Below are 21,663 nucleotides of genomic sequence, written 5' to 3' on the forward strand. Positions count from 1 at the left end.
CCCTTCATCTCTCACTCTTGCGCTCCCCTTCACTCTCTCGCTCTTGCTCTCTCTCCCCTTCTCTCTCGCTCTTGCTCTCCCCTTCTCTCTTGCTCTCCCCTTCTCTCGCTCTTGCTCTCTCCCCTTCTCTCGCTCTTGCTCTCTCTCCCCTTCTCTCGCTCTTGCTCTCTCTCCCCTTCTCTCTTGCTCTCTCCCCTTCTCTCGCTCTTGCTCTCTCTCCCCTTCTCTCTCGCTCTCCCCTTCTCTCTCGCTCTCCCCTTCTCTCTCGCTCTCCCCTTCTCTCTCGCTCTCCCTTTTCTCTCGTTCTCGCGCGCTCTCGCTCTCCCCTTCACTCTTACACTCGCTCTCCCCTTCACTCTCTCGCTCTCACTCTCTCGCCCTCCCCTTCATCTCTCACTCTTGCGCTCCCCTTCACGATCTCACTCTCTCGCTCTCTCCCCTTTCTCTCTCCTCTCTCCTTCTCTCTCTCCAGGCCCATGGCAGTCCTGGGCCATTCTGGGAGCAGGAGCAGGAGAGTCTGCTGTTTGTCATTGAGATGAAGAGTGAACGTATTCAGGAGCAGGGAAACAAACTGCTACAGATGCAGGTGCTGGTAGGTTGACTGGGACTTGGACTGGCAGACAGACTGACTCTTAGATTTCTCCTAGTCAAAGTTGATTTAAAGTGCATCATCACAGTCTCAATACACTTTACAGAGGAATCAAACAGAAACAAGAAATCTTAGGTGCTCTGCGCTGTCAAAAAATACTCTGTTATAGAAGTCTGACACCGTACCCAAACCGCACGCAAATTAATTTTCTCCTCCTCCCCCAACACCAAACGCCTTCACGAAACGCAGGTTGAACTATCAAAACAAACTGAACCAATTATATTCATTTGGGGACAGGTCGAAAAGCATTTAACATTTATGGCAATTTTAGTTAGCTAGCTTGCTGTTCCTAGCTAATTTGTCCTGGGATATAAACGTTGAGTTGTTATGTTGCATTTCAGGTAAAATAACAAGTCTTCACCACCTAACTTTGTATTTCTATCACGTCAGGTGGAGAAGAATCTGTCTCTGGAAGACCAGGTCATAACTGTTTTACAGCAGAACGAGGACCTGACGGTTCGGATTGACAACCATCAAAGCCTTATACAGTAAGAACCGCTGCTGCTTATCAGCTGGTATCCACACCATCTCTGTCTGTTGGAATATTCTGTTACCCTGGAGTTGTTGGTAAGTCTGTTACCCTGGTGTTGTTGGTAAGTCTGTTACCCTGGTGTTGTTGGTAACGGTCTGTTACCCTGGAGTTGTTGGTAAGTCTGTTTCCCTGGTGTTGTTGGTAACGGTCTGTTACCCTGGAGTTGTTGGTAAGTCTGTTTCCCTGGAGTTGTTGCTAACAGTCTGTTTCCCTGGAGTTGTTGCTAACAGTCTGTTTCCCTGGAGTTGTTGCTAACAGTCTGTTACCCTGGAGTTGTTGCTAACAGTCTGTTACCCTGGAGTTGTTGCTAACAGTCTGTTACCCTGGAGTTGTTGCTAACAGTCTGTTACCCTGGAGTTGTTGCTAACAGTCTGTTACCCTGGAGTTGTTGCTAACAGTCTGTTACCCTGGAGTTGTTGCTAACAGTCTGTTACCCTGGAGTTGTTGCTAACAGTCTGTTACCCTGGAGTTGTTGCTAACCGTCTGTTTCCCTGGAGTTGTTGCTAACCGTCTGTTTCCCTGGAGTTGTTGCTAACCGTCTGTTTCCCTGGAGTTGTTGCTAACCGTCTGTTTCCCTGGAGTTGTTGCTAACAGTCTGTTTCCCTGGAGTTGTTGCTAACCGTCTGTTTCCCTGGAGTTGTTGCTAACCGTCTGTTTCCCTGGAGTTGTTGCTAACCGTCTGTTTCCCTGGAGTTGTTGCTAACCGTCTGTTTCCCTGGAGTTGTTGCTAACCGTCTGTTTCCCTGGAGTTGTTGCTAACCGTCTGTTTCCCTGGAGTTGTTGCTAACCGTCTGTTTCCCTGGAGTTGTTGCTAACCGTCTGTTTCCCTGGAGTTGTTGCTAACCGTCTGTTTCCCTGGAGTTGTTGCTAACCGTCTGTTTCCCTGGAGTTGTTGCTAACCGTCTGTTTCCCTGGAGTTGTTGCTAACCGTCTGTTTCCCTGGAGTTGTTGCTAACCGTCTGTTTCCCTGGAGTTGTTGCTAACCGTCTGTTTCCCTGGAGTTGTTGCTAACCGTCTGTTTCCCTGGAGTTGTTGCTAACCGTCTGTTTCCCTGGAGTTGTTGCTAACCGTCTGTTTCCCTGGAGTTGTTGCTAACCGTCTGTTTCCCTGGAGTTGTTGCTAACCGTCTGTTTCCCTGGAGTTGTTGCTAACCGTCTGTTACCCTGGAGTTGTTGCTAACCGTCTGTTACCCTGGAGTTGTTGCTAACCGTCTGTTACCCTGGAGTTAACGTTGTTAGGTCTGTACCAGGAAGTCACATTGTAGAAGACTACATGTCAACAAGGCTGTAAATAGATGAACAAACTAATCTAATAATATCTGTTCTAACAAACTTAAATTTAGCAAATGGCTTTGGCATTTATATCAGATGTGAATGTGGTGCCACTTGGTGGAGAAAGTGATGAGAATATTTCTTAAAGGAAGCAAGTTGTGGCAGTTTACAGTACTTTAGTGTAAAAGTAAAATTTCACCATAGAAACTTGTGTAATTTTCTCTTTTACATTAAAGTATATAGATACTGGATGACTTTTTGGTTCTACTTCTACTTATGGCAATGCCTTTACACTTTGATGATTTTGATGAACAGTGATTTGAGGTCAGCAAAATATTTATAAACATCTACTTTGCTACAAGATTAGTTGTTGTTTTTTTATCACTCATTATGAATGTCTTCCTGTCAACTATCAATGTAATACAGAGCATTCTGATTCAGACCCTTTACTCAGTACTTTGGTGAAGCACCTTTGGCAGCGGTTACAGCCTTGAGTCTTCTTGGATATGATGCTTCAAGCTTGGTACACCTGTATTTAGGGAGTTTCTCCCATTCTTCTCTACAGATCCTCTCAAGCTCTGTCAGGTTGGATGGGGAGTGTCGCTGCACAGCTATCTTCAGGTCTTTCCAGAGATTGGATTCAAATCCGGGCTCTGGCTGGGCCACTTAAGGACATTCAGAGACTTGTCCCGAAGCCACTCCTGCGTTGTCTTGGCTGTGTGTTTAGAGTCGTTGTCCTGTTGGAAGGTGAACCTTCGTCCCAGTCTGAGGTCCTGAGCGCTCTTCTTCAAGGATCTCTCTGTAGTTTGCTCCGTTCATCTTTCCCTTGATCCTGACTAGTCTCCCAGTCCCTGCCACTAAAGAGCATCACCTCTGCCACCACCACGCTTCACTGTATGGATGGTATATGCCTGGTGATGAGCGATGCCTGGTTCACATGGTTCAATCTTGGTTTCCTCAGACCAGAGAATCTTGTTTCTCATGGTCTGAGAGTCATTTAGGTGTCGTTTGGCAAACTCCAAGCAGACTGTCATGCCTTTTACTGAGGAGTGGCATCCGTCTGGCCACTCTACCATAAAGGCCAGATCGGTGGAGTGCTGCAGAGATGGTTGTCCTTCTGGAAGGTTCACCCATCTCGGGTTCTTGGTCACCTCCCTGACCAAGGCCCTTTTCCCCCGATTGGTCAGTTTGGCCGGGCGGCCAGCTCTAGGAAGTGTATTGGTGGTTCCAAACGTCTTCCGTTAAGAATGATGGAGGCCACTTCTTCCTTCAATGCTGCAGAAATGTTTTGGTACCCTTCCCCAGATCTGTACCTCGACACAGTCCTCTCTCAGAGCTTTGCGGACCATTCCTTAGACCTCATGGCTTGGTTTTTGCTCTAACATGCACTGTCAACTGTGGGACCTTATATAGACAGGTGTGTGCCTTTCCAAATCATGTCCAATCAATTGAACTTACCACAGGTGGACTCCAAGTTGTAGAAACCTCTCAAGGATGATCAATGGAAACAGGATGAACCCGAATTCAATTTCAAGTCTCATAGCAAAGGGTCTGAATACTTATGTAAATAAGGAATTTCTGTTTTTTGTTTTTAATACAGTTGCAAAAATGTGTCATTATGAGGTATTGTGTGTAAATTGAGGTAAAACATTTATTTAATCAATTTTAGAATAACGATGTAATGTAACAAAATGTGGACAAAGTCAAGGGGTCTGAATACTTTCCTAATGCACCGTCTACGTGCCTTCTAATATATCTCCTTCCCTGTGCTCCTGCCTGTAGGCAGCTCTCCAAGGAGCACCAGGACCTCCAAGGGACGTTAGACAGGCAGACAGGTCTCTGTCAGAGGCTCACCCAGGAGAAAGAGCAACTCATGTTTAAACTGAAGCACAGAGACTCCTGTCCTACCTTCCCATCCTTCCCCATAGTGTCTGAGATCTCCCCCAGCTGATCCACCCAGACCGAACAGGACAATCGATTACTTCTGTCTTAATCCTGTCCAGGGTTGCAAGCAGGGATCTGTTAACTTTCCCAAAATTCTAAAATATTTTTTTTCAGTAATCCCTGATTGGAGGATTCCAAGAATCAGGAAGTAATGTACACGGAGGGATTTCTCCAACCTGGAATTTTTCAAGTGAAATTTCTGTAAAATCTGGGGATTGTGGGAACGTTTCGGGGCTTTTGCAACCCTACTGTAATCCTACTTTGACAACCAAAGTCCAGGTACCTTTACAAAGGGCTATAGTCACATGTTTGATGGAACCTGATGCCAAAAAAATGTTTTCAAGGTTTTATACCTGCTGTGCCGTAGAGTACATAATGTTTCTGTAGCAGTATGGTATTCATACAACAGGACTGTTTTTTTTTTGGGGGGGGGGGGAGCATTGGGCACAGCCATGCACTGTTGGACTTAACTGACACCCTGCTGTTCAACTGAGATTCTCATAGTTGTGTTACTGTTCAACTGATATTATAGGTGAATGTGACAGTGTTCACTTTGATGGTTTGACTTGCAGTTGGAGAGGCAGATGTTTTAATCATGTAGCACGTAGCTAGTAGCTACATCTTTATTTATCTACCTTCTCCCTGAGACACTATTACGACGTCTGTCAAAGTTTTACGTCACTGAATAAGGAGTAAATGTTACAGGATATAATGCAGTGTATATACAATTTAAACAGTAACTTTAGACAACAGCTTTTGTATTATATGTTTGACTTTTTTGTTTCATACAGTTTGGGAAATGGATTGCCATGGTTGTTTTGTTTTTGCAGATGAGGACATTTTTGTGCTTTTTTTTTAAGTTACAAAGAACCAAAAGCACTTCTCAGTGTTTTTAATTTGTATTTCTTCTGATGCACTAGCACTTTTAATCAGTATTTTACTAGTACTAAATGTGAGTAAGGTTGCTGTAAAAAAATAGTTTTTTACTCTTGTTTACTCCTGTGTTTTACATTTTTGTTTGTTTACATTGACATTTGAATAATTTAGCCAACTCCTTTATCCACAAAGGCAGCGGATAGATCTAGGAGGAGAGAGAGAGCTTGAGTTACAATAAACATCTGTATCTGAACCACTGTACTTTGTGTTTGTGTGAAATGTGTCAGTGTCTCCACTAGGGGGCATGTTGTGTGAAATGTGTCAGTGTCTCCACTAGGGGGCAGGTTGTGTGAAATGTAATAAGCTAGTGTTAATTGTTTTAACTTTTTATATTCCATTTGACAGAACTCCTAGTCCTATTCTCTATTCTTATTTAGTGTGTATTATCTTCCTATGTATACCAAAAGGCTCTTCTCAGATATTTAAAAAACAATAATAATTTAGTCTTAGGTAACAGTTATTTTTTCCATACTGTGTGTAATGCGTTGTGATAAACGCTGGGGGGCAGAACAGGACAGTTGTGTGGAAAGAGTTGATGATGAGTATTGCTTTGGCTAGGTCCTGTTCTGCTTTATTTTCTGTCACATTGTATTTGTATTCTCCAGTATGTTTTCACAGAAAGGAAAAGGCTGTCGCAATGAAATAATAATGAACATTTTATGTATTTGTCAAGTCAATGTGGAAAACATGTGAAAGTGCAGAAAAGATACTGATGATAATTTGTTTTAGGGTATAGTCACTTTATAATATCTAAAGGGTTAATTAGTTCCTAATTTATGAAATAATTTACCCCGCAAAGGGGTAAATGAGGTGATTTGAGAAGGTGTCGGATTGGACTAACAACAACCACAAAGGTGAAGCTGATTGACACATTCATTGGTGACTTTTGAACCCTGGTGCTTGAACCCCCCCCCCCCTTGTGCTTTGCTCAGGGCTGATGGGGAGCAGAGGAGGTGAAAGTGGGACCCCTCTCACCCCCCTCTCTGTCTCGTTGCGGCTGGCAGCGGAACCGTTTGCTCAGCGGATGTAAAAAGGATCACTATGTCAATGGATGTTTGACAAGCCAGGACAATACCTGGTGGGGCTCCACGCTAACTGCAGGTCAAACCCCTGGCTGTGGTGTCACCCAGTTCCCAGGGCATTTCACAGTCACCTGGGGGAACACCTTTCTGCGTTTGGCCTCCCAAATGGCACCCGAGCAACAATACAGCATCCTGTTACCACTCCCAGTAACAATGAGGAGCATGTCAACCCCATCTGCACACAGACACACACAGTCTGAGTTGCCATAGCTAGCATGGCAACTCCGCCTCCAGTCTAGGGTTAACCTGTGGAAACTAACCCTAGACTGGAGGCTGAACCTGTGGAAACTAACCCTAGACTGGAGGCTGAACCTGTGGAAACTAACCCTAGACTTGAAGCTGTGGAAACTAACCCTAGACTGGAGGCTGAACCTGTGGAAACTAACCCTAGACTGGAGGCTGAAGCTGTGGAAACTAACCCTAGACTGGAGGCTGAAGCTGTGGAAACTAACCCTAGACTGGAGGCTGAAGCTGTGGAAACTAACCCTAGACTGGAGGCTGAAGCTGTGGAAACTAACCCTAGACTGGAGGCTGAAGCTGTGGAAACTAACCCTAGACTGGAGGCTGAACCTGTGGAAACTAACCCTAGACTTGAGGCTGAACCTGTGGAAACTAACCCTAGACTGGAGGCTGAAGCTGTGGAAACTAACCCTAGACTGGAGGCTGAAGCTGTGGAAACTAACCCTAGACTGGAGGCTGAAGCTGTGGAAACTAAACCTAGACTGGAGGCTGAACCTGTGGAAACTAACCCTAGACTGGAGGCTGAAGCTGTGGAAACTAACCCTAGACTGGGGGCTGAACCTGTGGAAACTAACCCTAGACTTGAGGCTGAACCTGTGGAAACTAACCCTAGACTGGAGGCTGAAGCTGTGGAAACTAACCCTAGACTGGAGGCTGAACCTGTGGAAACTAACCCTAGACTTGAGGCTGAAGCTGTGGAAACTAACCCTAGACTGGAGGCTGAACCTGTGGAAACTAACCCTAGACTGGAGGCTGAAGCTGTGGAAACTAACCCTAGACTGGAGGCTGAAGCTGTGGAAACTAACCCTAGACTGGAGGCTGAAGCTGTGGAAACTAACCCTAGACTGGAGGCTGAAGCTGTGGAAACTAACCCTAGACTGGAGGCTGAAGCTGTGGAAACTAACCCTAGACTGGAGGCTGAACCTGTGGAAACTAACCCTAGACTTGAGGCTGAACCTGTGGAAACTAACCCTAGACTGGAGGCTGAAGCTGTGGAAACTAACCCTAGACTGGAGGCTGAAGCTGTGGAAACTAACCCTAGACTGGAGGCTGAAGCTGTGGAAACTAACCCTAGACTGGAGGCTGAACCTGTGGAAACTAAACCTAGACTGGAGGCTGAACCTGTGGAAACTAACCCTAGACTGGAGGCTGAAGCTGTGGAAACTAACCCTAGACTGGAGGCTGAAGCTGTGGAAACTAACCCTAGACTGGAGGCTGAAGCTGTGGAAACTAACCCTAGACTGGAGGCTGAACCTGTGGAAACTAACCCTAGACTTGAGGCTGAACCTGTGGAAACTAACCCTAGACTGGAGGCTGAAGCTGTGGAAACTAACCCTAGACTGGAGGCTGAAGCTGTGGAAACTAACCCTAGACTGGAGGCTGAAGCTGTGGAAACTAAACCTAGACTGGAGGCTGAACCTGTGGAAACTAAACCTAGACTGGAGGCTGAACCTGTGGAAACTAACCCTAGACTGGAGGCTGAAGCTGTGGAAACTAACCCTAGACTGGAGGCTGAAGCTGTGGAAACTAACCCTAGACTGGAGGCTGAAGCTGTGGAAACTAACCCTAGACTGGAGGCTGAAGCTGTGGAAACTAACCCTAGACTGGAGGCTGAAGCTGTGGAAACTAACCCTAGACTGGAGGCTGAAGCGGTGACCTGTCCTCTGTCTAAGAGTTACCTCCTCACTTCCATTTTTTTTTTTTTTTACTATTTTACTTTCCCCACGAATTGCCTTTTGTTGATTTGTTAGAGGTTAATAAAGTCTGATTTACTATAACCACCAAGCCAAAACACCCACAATGCTTCCCTTTGAAACGGAGTCATGACAGAGAAACAGCACTATCGTTAATATTCCTGGGGAGGTGGAGAAGAACGAGGTGCTGTGTCTGTGTCTGGTGTCATGACAGAGAGACACAGCACTATCGTTAATATTCCTGGGGAGGTGGAGAAGAACGAGGTGCTGTGTCTGTGTCTGGTGTCATGACAGAGAGACACAGCACTATCGTTAATATTCCTGGGGAGGTGGAGAAGAACGAGGTGCTGTGTCTGTGTCTGGTGTCATGACCATGTTTTCAACACACCTGAATTGTCTTGGTCTCTCTGTGCGTTATTAGCTGTGTGAGTTTAGTACAATACCTGACCCTGCCTCATCATTTGCTAATTGCTCAGAAATAGAAGCATATTCCCATATTCATTAACCGACTACTGAAAATGTTTCCATTACCTCTGTGTCTTCATGCCTGATTAATAACATGTGAATACACTCCTAGTATCTTTATTACAATGTGGATTATTTTATTACAGGCAACGATAACCCTTAAATTACCAAGTGGGGAATTAAGAATTAAAAACCTCATGCAAATTTCTGTAGGTAATTACCAACTGCTATTTGTGGCAACTGAGGTGTTTTTCAACGCATTTTGCTTAGAACAAAAAAGGTGAAAATTGCACCCAGGGGAAAACAGCTTTGAGGGAAAGAAGGTGTAGTAATCGCAACCGTCTCTCTCATTCACTCTCTCTCTATCTCACACACACACACACACACACACACTCTCTCTCTCTCTGTATTCTACCTGTTCTCTACCCTCCTAGGGTTTTAGTAGATTTTGGCAATTTAATTTAAATTCAGAAAAAATGCAACTCTGCAAATAATTATCTCCATGGGCTTGGTTGAAATGTTGATTTAAAGACCCGGTTTCATTTTAGGTATAATTATCTCTATGGGCTTGGTTGAAATGTTGATTTGAAGACCCGGTTTCATCTTAGGAATTGATGGCCAAAGCACACAATGAAAAACATATCACAAACGAAATAAAATAAAATTGCAGAGCATTCGGAAAGTTTTCAGACCCCTTGACTTTTCCACATCTTGTTATGTTACAGCCTTATTCTACATACAATAACCTGTAATGACAAAGCAAAAACAGTTTATTTTTATTTTTATTTTTAGCACAAAAAAACCCAGAAACCTTATTTACACAAGTATTCAGACCCTTTGCTATGAGACTCAATTGAGCTCAGGTGCATCCTGTTTCCATTCATTATCCTTGAGCTGTTTCTTCAACTTGATTGGAGTCCACCTGTCGCAAAGCCAATTAATTGAACATGATTTGGAAAGGCACACCTGTCTATATAAGGTGCCACAGTTGACAGTGCATGTCAGAGCAAAAAGGTCAAAGGAATTGTCCGTAGAGCGCTGAGACAGGATTGTGTCGAGGCACAGAACTGGGGAAGGGTCCCAAACAATGTCTGCAGTATTAAAGTTCCCCAAGAACACAGTGGCATCCATCATTCTTAAATAGAAAAAGTTTGGAACCACCAAGACTCTTCCAAGAGCTGGCTGCCCAGCTAAACTGACCAATCGGGGGAGAAGAGCCTTGGTCAGGGAGGTGACCAAGCACCCAATGGTCAATATGACAGAGCTCTAGAGTTCCTCTGTGGAGATGGGAGAACCTTCCAGAAGGACAACAATCTCTGCAGCACTCCACCAATCAGGCCTTTATACTAGAGTGGCCAGACGGAAGCCACACCTCAGTAAAAGGCACATGACAGCCCGCTTGGAGTTTGCCAAAAGGCACCTAAAGGACACTCAGACCATGAGAAACAAGATTCTCTGGTCTGATGAAACCAAGATGGAAATCTTTGGCCTGAATGCCAAGTGTCACATCTGGAGGAAACCTGGCACCATCACTATGGTGAAGAATGGTGGTGGCAGCATCACGTTGTGGGGATGTTTTTCAGCGGCAGGGACTGGGAGACTAGTCAGGATCGAGGGAAAGATGAACGAAGCAAACTACAGAGAAATCCTTGATGAAAACCTGCTCCAGAGTGCTCAGGACCTCAGACTGGGGCAAAGGTTCACCTTCCAACAGAACAATGACCCTAAGCACACAGCCAAGACAACGCAGGAATCTCTGAATGTCCTTGAGTGACCCAGACAGAGCCCGGACTTGAGCCCGATCAAACATCTCTGGAGACACCTGAAAATAGCTGTGCGGCAACGCTCCCCATCCAACTTGGAGATGATCCGTTCACCTACTCTGCGTCTCACAAAGACGGCGGTTGGAACCAAAAATCTAAAATTTCTCAAAGGACAGATTTGCACCTGTCTAATGTCCATTGCTTTTGTTTCTTGGCCCGAGCAAAGTCTCTTCTTATTATTGGTGTCCTTTAGTAGAGGTTTCTTTGCATAAATTCGACCATGAAGGCCTGATTCACACAGTCTCCTCTAAACAGTTGATATTGAGATGTGTCTGTTACTTGAACTCTGCGAAGCATTTATTGAGGCAGGTAACTCTAATGAACTTATACTCTGCAGCAGAGGTAACTCTGGGTCTTCCTTTCCTGTGGCGGTCCTCATGAGAGCCAATTTCATCATAGCGCTTGATGGTTTTTGGGACTGCACTTGAAGAAACTTTCAAAGTTCCTGACATTTTCCGCATTGACTAACCTTCATGTCTTAAAGTAATGACGGACTGTTGTTTCTCTTTGCTTATTTGAGCTGTTCTTGATATAATATATATATAATATGGACTTGGACTTCTGTATACGACCCCTACTGTCACGCCCTGACCTTCGAGATCCTTTTTATTCTCTATGTTTGGTTAGGTCAGGGTGGGACTCGGGTGGGAAAGTCTATGTTTTCTATTTCTTTGTTTTTGGCTGTGTGTGTGTGTGTGTGTGTGTGTGTGTGTGTGTGTGTGTGTGTGTGTGTGGTTCCCAATCAGAGGCAGCTGTCTATCGTTGTCTCTGATTGGGGATCACATATAAGTTGTCATTTTCCTTTTGGGTTTTGTGGGATCTTTGTTTTCTGTTTAGTGTCTGTACCTGACAGAACTGTGCGCTTTCGTTTTCACTTTATTTTGTTGAGTGTTTTTTGAAAATAAAAATCATGAACACTTTCCACGCTGCGCTTTGGTCCGTTCCTTTCGACGAGAGCCGTAACACCTACCTTGTCACAACACAATTGATTGGCTCAAATGAAATAAAGAAATAAGAAATAAATACATTCTACAAATTAATTTTTAAGAAGGCACACCTGTTAATTGAAATGCATTCCAGGTGACTACCTCTTGAAGGTGGTTGAGAGAATACCAAGAGTGTGCAAAGCTGTCATCAAGGCAAAGGGTGGCTACTTTGCCTTGATTATACTTTTTGGGGTTACTACATGATTCCATATGTGTTATTTCATAGTTTTGATGTCTTCAATATGATTCTACAATGTAAAACAAATAATGAAACTAACCCTGTTCAGACATGACCAACCATTCACTAACACCAACCCTATTCAGACATGACCAGCCATTCACTAACACCAACCATATTCAGACATGACCAGCCACTCACTAACACCAACCCTATTCAGACATGACCAGCCATTCACTAACACCAACCCTGTTCAGACATGACCAGCCATTCACTAACACCAACCCTGTTCAGACATGACCAGCCATTCACTAACACCAACCCTATTCAGACATGACCATCCATTCACTAACACCAACCCTATTCAGACATGACCAGCCATTCACTAACACCAACCCTGTTCAGACATGACCAGCCACTCACTAACACCAACCCTGTTCAGACATGACCAGCCACTCACTAACACCAACCCTATTCAGACATGACCAGCCATTCACTAACACCAACCCTGTTCAGACATGACCAGCCACTCACTAACACCAACCCTATTCAGACATGACCAGCCACTCACTAACACCAACCCTGTTCAGACATGACCAGCCACTCACTAACACCAACCCTGTTCAGACATGACCAGCCACTCACTAACACCAACTCTGTTCAGACATGACCAGCCATTCACTAACACCAACCCTGTTCAGACATGACCAGCCACTCACTAACACCAACTCTGTTCAGACATGACCAGCCACTCACTAAGACCAACCCTGTTCAGACATGACCAGCCACTCACTAACACCAACCCTATTCAGACATGACCAGCCACTCACTAACACCAACCCTGTTCAGACATGACCAGCCACTCACTAACACCAACCCTATTCAGACATGACCAGCCACTCACTAACACCAACCCTGTTCAGACATGACCAGCCACTCACTAACACCAACCCTGTTCAGACATAACCAGCCATTATCAAGCACCATCCCTGTCCAGACATGACCAACCACTCACTAACACCAACCCTGTCCAGTCATGACCAGCCACTCACTAACACCAACCCTGTTCAGACATGACCAACCATTCACTAACACCAACCCTGTTCAGACATGACCAGCCATTCACCAGCACCAACCCTGTCCAGTCATGACCAACCACTCACTAACACCAACCCTGTTCAGACATGACCAGCCATTCACTAACACCAACCCTGTTCAGACATGACCAGCCATTCACTAACACCAACCCTATTCAGACATGACCATCCATTCACTAACACCAACCCTATTCAGACATGACCATCCATTCACTAACACCAACCCTATTCAGACATGACCAGCCATTCACTAACACCAACCCTGTTCAGACATGACCAGCCACTCACTAACACCAACCCTGTTCAGACATGACCAGCCACTCACTAACACCAACCCTATTCAGACATGACCAGCCAATCACTAACACCATCTCTGTTCAGACATGACCAGCCACTCACTAACACCAACCCTATTCAGACATGACCAGCCACTCACTAACACCAACCGTATTCAGACATGACCAGCCACTCACTAACACCAACCCTGTTCAGACATGACCAGCCACTCACTAACACCAACCCTATTCAGACATGACCAGCCACTCACTAACACCAACCCTGTTCAGACATGACCAGCCACTCACTAACACCAACCCTGTTCAGACATGACCAGCCACTCACTAACACCAACTCTGTTCAGACATGACCAGCCATTCACTAACACCAACCCTGTTCAGACATGACCAGCCACTCACTAACACCAACTCTGTTCAGACATGACCAGCCACTCACTAACACCAACCCTGTTCAGACATGACCAGCCACTCACTAACACCAACCCTATTCAGACATGACCAGCCACTCACTAACACCAACCCTGTTCAGACATGACCAGCCACTCACTAACACCAACCCTGTTCAGACATGACCAGCCACTCACTAACACCAACCCTGTTCAGACATGACCAGCCACTCACTAACACCAACCCTGTTCAGACATGACCAGCCACTCACTAACACCAACCCTGTTCAGACATGACCAGCCACTCACTAACACCAACCCTGTTCAGACATAACCAGCCATTATCAAGCACCATCCCTGTCCAGACATGACCAACCACTCACTAACACCAACCCTGTCCAGTCATGACCAACCACTCACTAACACCAACCCTGTTCAGACATGACCAACCATTCACTAACACCAACCCTGTTCAGACATGACCAGCCATTCACCAGCACCAACCCTGTTCAGACATGACCAGCACCAACCCGGTCCAGATACAACCAGCCATTCAGCACTAGCAGGTCCTACTATACCACCTGACCCAGAGCCAAATGGTCTTGTAGGCAGGGCTCCATGTACAGATGGTCTGCCTCACACCCTCCTGTCCAACCCCATCTTCTGCTTTCTACATTTACAAATTACTCAAGGGTGGCTACTTTGCCTTGATTATACTTTTTGGGGTTACTACATGATTCCATATGTGTTATTTCATAGTTTTGATGTCTTCAATATGATTCTACAATGTAAAACAAATAAAGAAACTAACTCTGTTCAGACATGACCAGCCACTCACTAACACCAACCCTGTTCAGACATGACCAGCCACTCACTAACACCAACCCTATTCAGACATGACCAGCCATACACTAACACCAACCCTGTTCAGACATGACCAGCCACTCACTAACACCAACCCTGTTCAGACATGACCAGCCACTCACTAACACCAACCCTATTCAGACATGACCAGCCATTCACTAACACCAACTCTGTTCAGACATGACCAGCCACTCACTAACACCAACCCTATTCAGACATGACCAGCCACTCACTAACACCAACCCTATTCAGACATGACCAGCCACTCACTAACACCAACCCTGTTCAGACATGACCAGCCACTCACTAACACCAACCCTATTCAGACATGACCAGCCACTCACTAACACCAACCCTGTTCAGACATGACCAGCCACTCACTAACACCAACCCTGTTCAGACATAACCAGCCATTATCAAGCACCATCCCTGTCCAGACATGACCAGCCATTCACTAACACCAACCCTGTTCAGACATGACCAGCCACTCACTAACACCAACTCTGTTCAGACATGACCAGCCACTCACTAACACCAACCCTGTTCAGACATGACCAGCCACTCACTAACACCAACCCTATTCAGACATGACCAGCCACTCACTAACACCAACCCTATTCAGACATGACCAGCCATTCACTAACACCAACTCTGTTCAGACATGACCAGCCATTCACTAACACCAACCCTATTCAGACATGACCAGCCACTCACTAACACCAACCCTATTCAGACATGACCAGCCACTCACTAACACCAACCCTGTTCAGACATGACCAGCCACTCACTAACACCAACCCTATTCAGACATGACCAGCCACTCACTAACACCAACCCTGTTCAGACATGACCAGCCACTCACTAACACCAACCCTGTTCAGACATAACCAGCCATTATCAAGCACCATCCCTGTCCAGACATGACCAACCATTCACTAACACCAACCCTGTTCAGACATGACCAGCCATTCACCAGCACCAACCCTGTTCAGACATGACCAGCACCAACCCGGTCCAGATACAACCAGCCATTCAGCACTAGCAGGTCCTACTATACCACCTGACCCAGAGCCAAATGGTCTTGTAGGCAGGGCTCCATGTACAGATGGTCTGCCTCACACCCTCCTGTCCAACCCCATCTTCTGCTTTCTACATTTACAAATTACTCAAGGGTGGCTACTTTGCCTTGATTATACTTTTTGGGGTTACTACATGATTCCATATGTGTTATTTCATAGTTTTGATGTCTTCAATATTATTCTACAATGTAAAACAAATAAAGAAACTAACCCTGTTCAGACATGACCAGCCACTCACTAACACCAACCCTGTTCAGACATGACCAGCCACTCACTAACACCAACCCTATTCAGATATGACCAGCCAATCACTAACACCAACTCTGTTCAGACATGACCATCCACTCACTAACACCAACCCTGTTCAGACATGACCAGCCATTCACTAACACCAACCCTATTCAGACATGACCAGCCACTCACTAACACCAACCCTATTCAGACATGACCAGCCATTCACTAACACCAACCCTGTTCAGACATGACCAGCCACTCACTAACACCAACCCTATTCAGACATGACCAGCCATTCACTAACACCAACTCTGTTCAGACATGACCAGCCACTCACTAACACCAACCCTATTCAGACATGACCAGCCACTCACTAACACCAACCCTATTCAGACATGACCAGCCACTCACTAACACCAACCCTGTTCAGACATGACCAGCCACTCACTAACACCAACCCTGTTCAGACATAACCAGCCATTATCAAGCACCATCCCTGTCCAGACATGACCAACCATTCACTAACACCAACCCTGTTCAGACATGACCAGCCATTCACCAGCACCAACCCTGTTCAGAGATGACCAGCACCAACCCGGTCAGATACAACCAGCCATTCAGCACTAGCAGGTCCTACTATACCACCTGACCCAGAGCCAAATGGTCTTGTAGGCAGGGCTCCATGTACAGATGGTCTGCCTCACACCCTCCTGTCCAACCCCATCTTCTGCTTTCTACATTTACAAATTACTCAAGGGTGGCTACTTTGCCTTGATTATACTTTTTGGGGTTACTACATGATTCCATATGTGTTATTTCATAGTTTTGATGTCTTCAATATTATTCTACAATGTAAAACAAATAAAGAAACTAACCCTGTTCAGACATGACCAGCCACTCACTAACACCATCCCTGTTCAGACATGACCAGCCCCTCACTAACACCAACCCTGTTCAGACATGACCAGCCACTCACTAACACCATCCCTGCCACTCACTAACACCAACCCTGTTCAGACATGACCAGCCACTCACTAACACCAACCCTGTTCAGACATGACCAGCCACTCACTAACACCATCCCTGTTCAGACATGACCAGCCACTCACTAACACCAACCCTGTTCAGACATGACCAGCCACTCACTAACACCAACCCTATTCAGACATGACCAGCCATTCACTAACACCAACTCTGTTCAGACATGACCATCCACTCACTAACACCAACCCTGTTCAGACATTATCAGCCATTCACTAACACCAACCCTATTCAGACATGACCAGCCACTCACTAACACCAACCCTATTCAGACATGACCAGCCATTCACTAACACCAACCCTGTTCAGAGTTGACCAGCCACTCACTAACACCAACCCTATTCAGACATGACCAGCCATTCACTAACACCAACTCTGTTCAGACATGACCAGCCACTCACTAACACCAACCCTATTCAGACATGACCAGCCACTCACTATCACCAACCCTATTCAGACATGACCAGCCACTCACTAACACCAACCCTGTTCAGACATGACCAGCCACTCACTAACACCAACCCTATTCAGACATGACCAGCCACTCACTAACACCAACCCTGTTCAGACATGACCAGCCACTCACTAACACCAACTCTGTTCAGACATGACCAGCCATTCACTAACACCAACCCTGTTCAGACATGACCAGCCACTCACTAACACCAACTCTGTTCAGACATGACCAGCCACTCACTAACACCAACCCTGTTCAGACATGACCAACCATTCACTAACACCAACCCTGTCCAGACATTACCAACCACTCACTAACACCAACCCTGTTCAGACATGACCAACCATTCACTAACACCAACCCTGTTCAGACATGACCAACCATTCACTAACACCAACCCTGTTCAGACATGACCAGCCATTCACTAACACCAACCCTGTCCAGACATGACCAACCATTCACTAACACCAACCCTGTTCAGACATGACCAGCCATTAACCAGCACCAACCCTGTCCAGACATGACCAACCACTCACTAACACCAACCCTGTTCAGACATGACCAACCATTCACTAACACCAACCCTGTTCAGACATGACCAGCCATTCACCAGCACCAACCCTGTTCAGACATGACCAGCACCAACCCGGTCCAGATACAACCAGCCATTCAGCACTAGCAGGTCCTACTATACCACCTGACCCAGAGCCAAATGGTCTTGTAGGCAGTGCTCCATGTGCAGATGGTCTGCCTCACAACCTCCAGTCCAACCCCATCTTCTGCTTTCTACATTTACAAATTACTCAAGGGTGGCTACTTTGCCTTGATTATACTTTTTGGGGTTACTACATGATTCCATATGTGTTATTTCATAGTTTTGATGTCTTCAATATGATTCTACAATGTAAAACAAATAAAGAAACTAACCCTGTTCAGACATGACCAGCCACTCACTAACACCAACCCTATTCAGACATGACCAGCCACTCACTAACACCAACCCTGTTCAGACATGACCAGCCATTCACTAACACCAACCCTATTCAGACATGACCATCCATTCACTAACACCAACCCTATTCAGACATGACCAGCCATTCACTAACACCAACCCTGTTCAGACATGACCAGCCACTCACTAACACCAACCCTATTCAGACATGACCAGCCATTCACTAACACCAACTCTGTTCAGACATGACCAGCCACTCACTAACACCAACCCTATTCAGACATGACCAGCCACTCACTAACACCAACCCTATTCAGACATGACCAGCCACTCACTAACACCAACCCTGTTCAGACATGACCAGCCACTCACTAACACCAACTCTGTTCAGACATGACCAGCCATTCACTAACACCAACCCTGTTCAGACATGACCAGCCACTCACTAACACCAACTCTGTTCAGACATGACCAGCCACTCACTAACACCAACCCTGTTCAGACATGACCAGCCACTCACTAACACCAACCCTATTCAGACATGACCAGCCACTTACTAACACCAACCCTGTTCAGACATGACCAGCCACTCACTAACACCAACCCTATTCAGATATGACCAGCCACTCACTAACACCAACCCTGTTCAGACATGACCAGCCACTCACTAACACCAACCCTGTTCAGACATGACCAGCCACTCACTAACACCAACCCTGTTCAGACATGACAAGCCATTCACCAGCACCAACCCTGTTCAGACATGACCAGCACCAACCCGGTCCAGATGCAACCAGCCATTCAGCACTAGCAGGTCCTACTATACCACCTGACCCAGAGCCAAATGGTCTTGTAGGCAGGGCTCCATGTACAGATGGTCTGCCTCACACCCTCCTGTCCAACCCCATCTTCTGCTTTCTACATTTACATATTACTCAAGGGTGGCTACTTTGCCTTGATTATACTTTTTGGGGTTACTACATGATTCCATATGTGTTATTTCATAGTTTTGATGTCTTCAATATTATTCTACAATGTAAAATAAATAAAGAAACTAACCCTGTTCAGACATGACCAGCCACTCACTAACACCATCCCTGTTCAGACATGACCAGCCACTCACTAACACCAACCCTGTTCAGACACGACCAGCCACTCACTAACACCATCCCTGTTCAGACATGACCAGCCACTCACTAACACCAACCCTATTCAGACATGACCAGCCATTCACTAACACCAACCCTATTCAGACATGACCAGCCACTCACTAACACCAACCCTATTCAGACATGACCAGCCATTCACTAACACCAACCCTGTTCAGACATGACCAGCCACTCACTAACACCAACCCTATTCAGACATGACCAGCCATTCACTAACACCAACTCTGTTCAGACATGACCAGCCACTCACTAACACCAACCCTATTCAGACATGACCAGCCACTCACTAACACCAACCCTATTCAGACATGACCAGCCACTCACTAACACCAACCCTGTTCAGACATGACCAGCCACTCACTAACACCAACCCTATTCAGACATGACCAGCCACTCACTAACACCAACCCTATTCAGACATGACCAGCCATTCACTAACACCAACTCTGTTCAGACATGACCAGCCACTCACTAACACCAACCCTATTCAGACATGACCAGCCACTCACTAACACCAACCCTATTCAGACATGACCAGCCACTCACTAACACCAACCCTGTTCAGACATGACCAGCCACTCACTAACACCAACCCTATTCAGACATGACCAGCCACTCACTAACACCAACCCTGTTCAGACATGACCAGCCACTCACTAACACCAACCCTGTTCAGACATAACCAGCCATTATCAAGCACCATCCCTGTCCAGACATGACCAACCATTCACTAACACCAACCCTGTTCAGACATGACCAGCCATTCACCAGCACCAACCCTGTTCAGACATGACCAGCACCAACCCGGTCCAGATACAACCAGCCATTCAGCACTAGCAGGTCCTACTATACCACCTGACCCAGAGCCAAATGGTCTTGTAGGCAGGGCTCCATGTACAGATGGTCTGCCTCACACCCTCCTGTCCAACCCCATCTTCTGCTTTCTACATTTACAAATTACTCAAGGGTGGCTACTTTGCCTTGATTATACTTTTTGGGGTTACTACATGATTCCATATGTGTTATTTCATAGTTTTGATGTCTTCAATATTATTCTACAATGTAAAACAAATAAAGAAACTAACCCTGTTCAGACATGACCAGCCACTCACTAACACCAACCCTGTTCAGACATGACCAGCCACTCACTAACACCAACCCTATTCAGACATGACCAGCCACTCACTAACACCAACCATGTTCAGACATGACCAGCCACTCACTAGCACCAACCCTATTCAGACATGACCAGCCACTCACTAACACCAACCCTGTTCAGACATGACCAGCCACTCACTAACACCAACTCTGTTCAGACATGACCAGCCATTCACTAACACCAACCCTGTTCAGACATGACCAGCCACTCACTAACACCAACTCTGTTCAGACATGACCAGCCACTCACTAACACCAACCCTGTTCAGACATGACCAACCATTCACTAACACCAACCCTGTCCAGACATTACCAACCACTCACTAACACCAACCCTGTTCAGACATGACCAACCATTCACTAACACCAACCCTGTTCAGACATGACCAACCATTCACTAACACCAACCCTGTTCAGACATGACCAGCCATTCACCAGCACCAACCCTGTCCAGACATGACCAACCACTCACTAACACCAACCCTGTTCAGACATGACCAACCATTCACTAACACCAACCCTGTTCAGACATGACTAGCCATTCACCAGCACCAACCCTGTTCAGACATGACCAGCACCAACCCGGTCCAGATACAACCAGCCATTCAGCACCAGCAGGTCCTACTATAACACCTGACCCAGAGCCAAATGGTCTTGTAGGCAGTGCTCCATGTACAGATGGTCTGCCTCACAACCTCCAGTCCAACCCCATCTTCTGCTTTCTACATTTACAAATTACTCACGGGTGGCTACTTTGCCTTGATTATACTTTTTGGGGTTACTACATGATTCCATATGTGTTATTTCCTAGTTTTGATGTCTTCAATATGATTCTACAATGTAAAACAAATAAAGAAACTAACCCTGTTCAGACATGACCAGCCACTCACTAACACCAACCCTATTCAGACATGACCAGCCACTCACTAACACCAACCCTGTTCAGACATGACCAGCCATTCACTAACACCAACCCTATTCAGACATGACCATCCATTCACTAACACCAACCCTATTCAGACATGACCAGCCATTCACTAACACCAACCCTGTTCAGACATGACCAGCCACTCACTAACACCAACCCTATTCAGACATGACCAGCCATTCACTAACACCAACTCTGTTCA

At 46.0% G+C, this 21,663-nt stretch overlaps 1 protein-coding gene across 4 annotated transcripts in view; it reads left to right on the top strand.

The window, feature by feature from the left end:
• The window catches only part of LOC139390740 (coiled-coil domain-containing protein 69-like), a 39,266-nt gene extending 33,733 nt beyond the window's left edge, over positions 1-5,533 (top strand). For all 4 annotated transcript variants that reach the window (XM_071138076.1, XM_071138077.1, XM_071138080.1 and 1 more), the window contains 3 exons: positions 473-592; positions 1,040-1,137; positions 4,235-5,533. In XM_071138076.1, coding sequence (XP_070994177.1) covers positions 473-592; positions 1,040-1,137; positions 4,235-4,403 — 387 coding nt within the window. In that variant the 3' untranslated portion in view covers positions 4,404-5,533. The remainder of the gene's footprint in view (positions 1-472; positions 593-1,039; positions 1,138-4,234) is intronic.
• The last annotated feature ends 16,130 nt before the right edge of the window (positions 5,534-21,663 follow it).

Source organism: Oncorhynchus clarkii, chromosome 31 (assembly GCF_045791955.1).
Source record: "Oncorhynchus clarkii lewisi isolate Uvic-CL-2024 chromosome 31, UVic_Ocla_1.0, whole genome shotgun sequence".
Taxonomy (NCBI): Eukaryota; Metazoa; Chordata; class Actinopteri; order Salmoniformes; family Salmonidae; genus Oncorhynchus; species Oncorhynchus clarkii.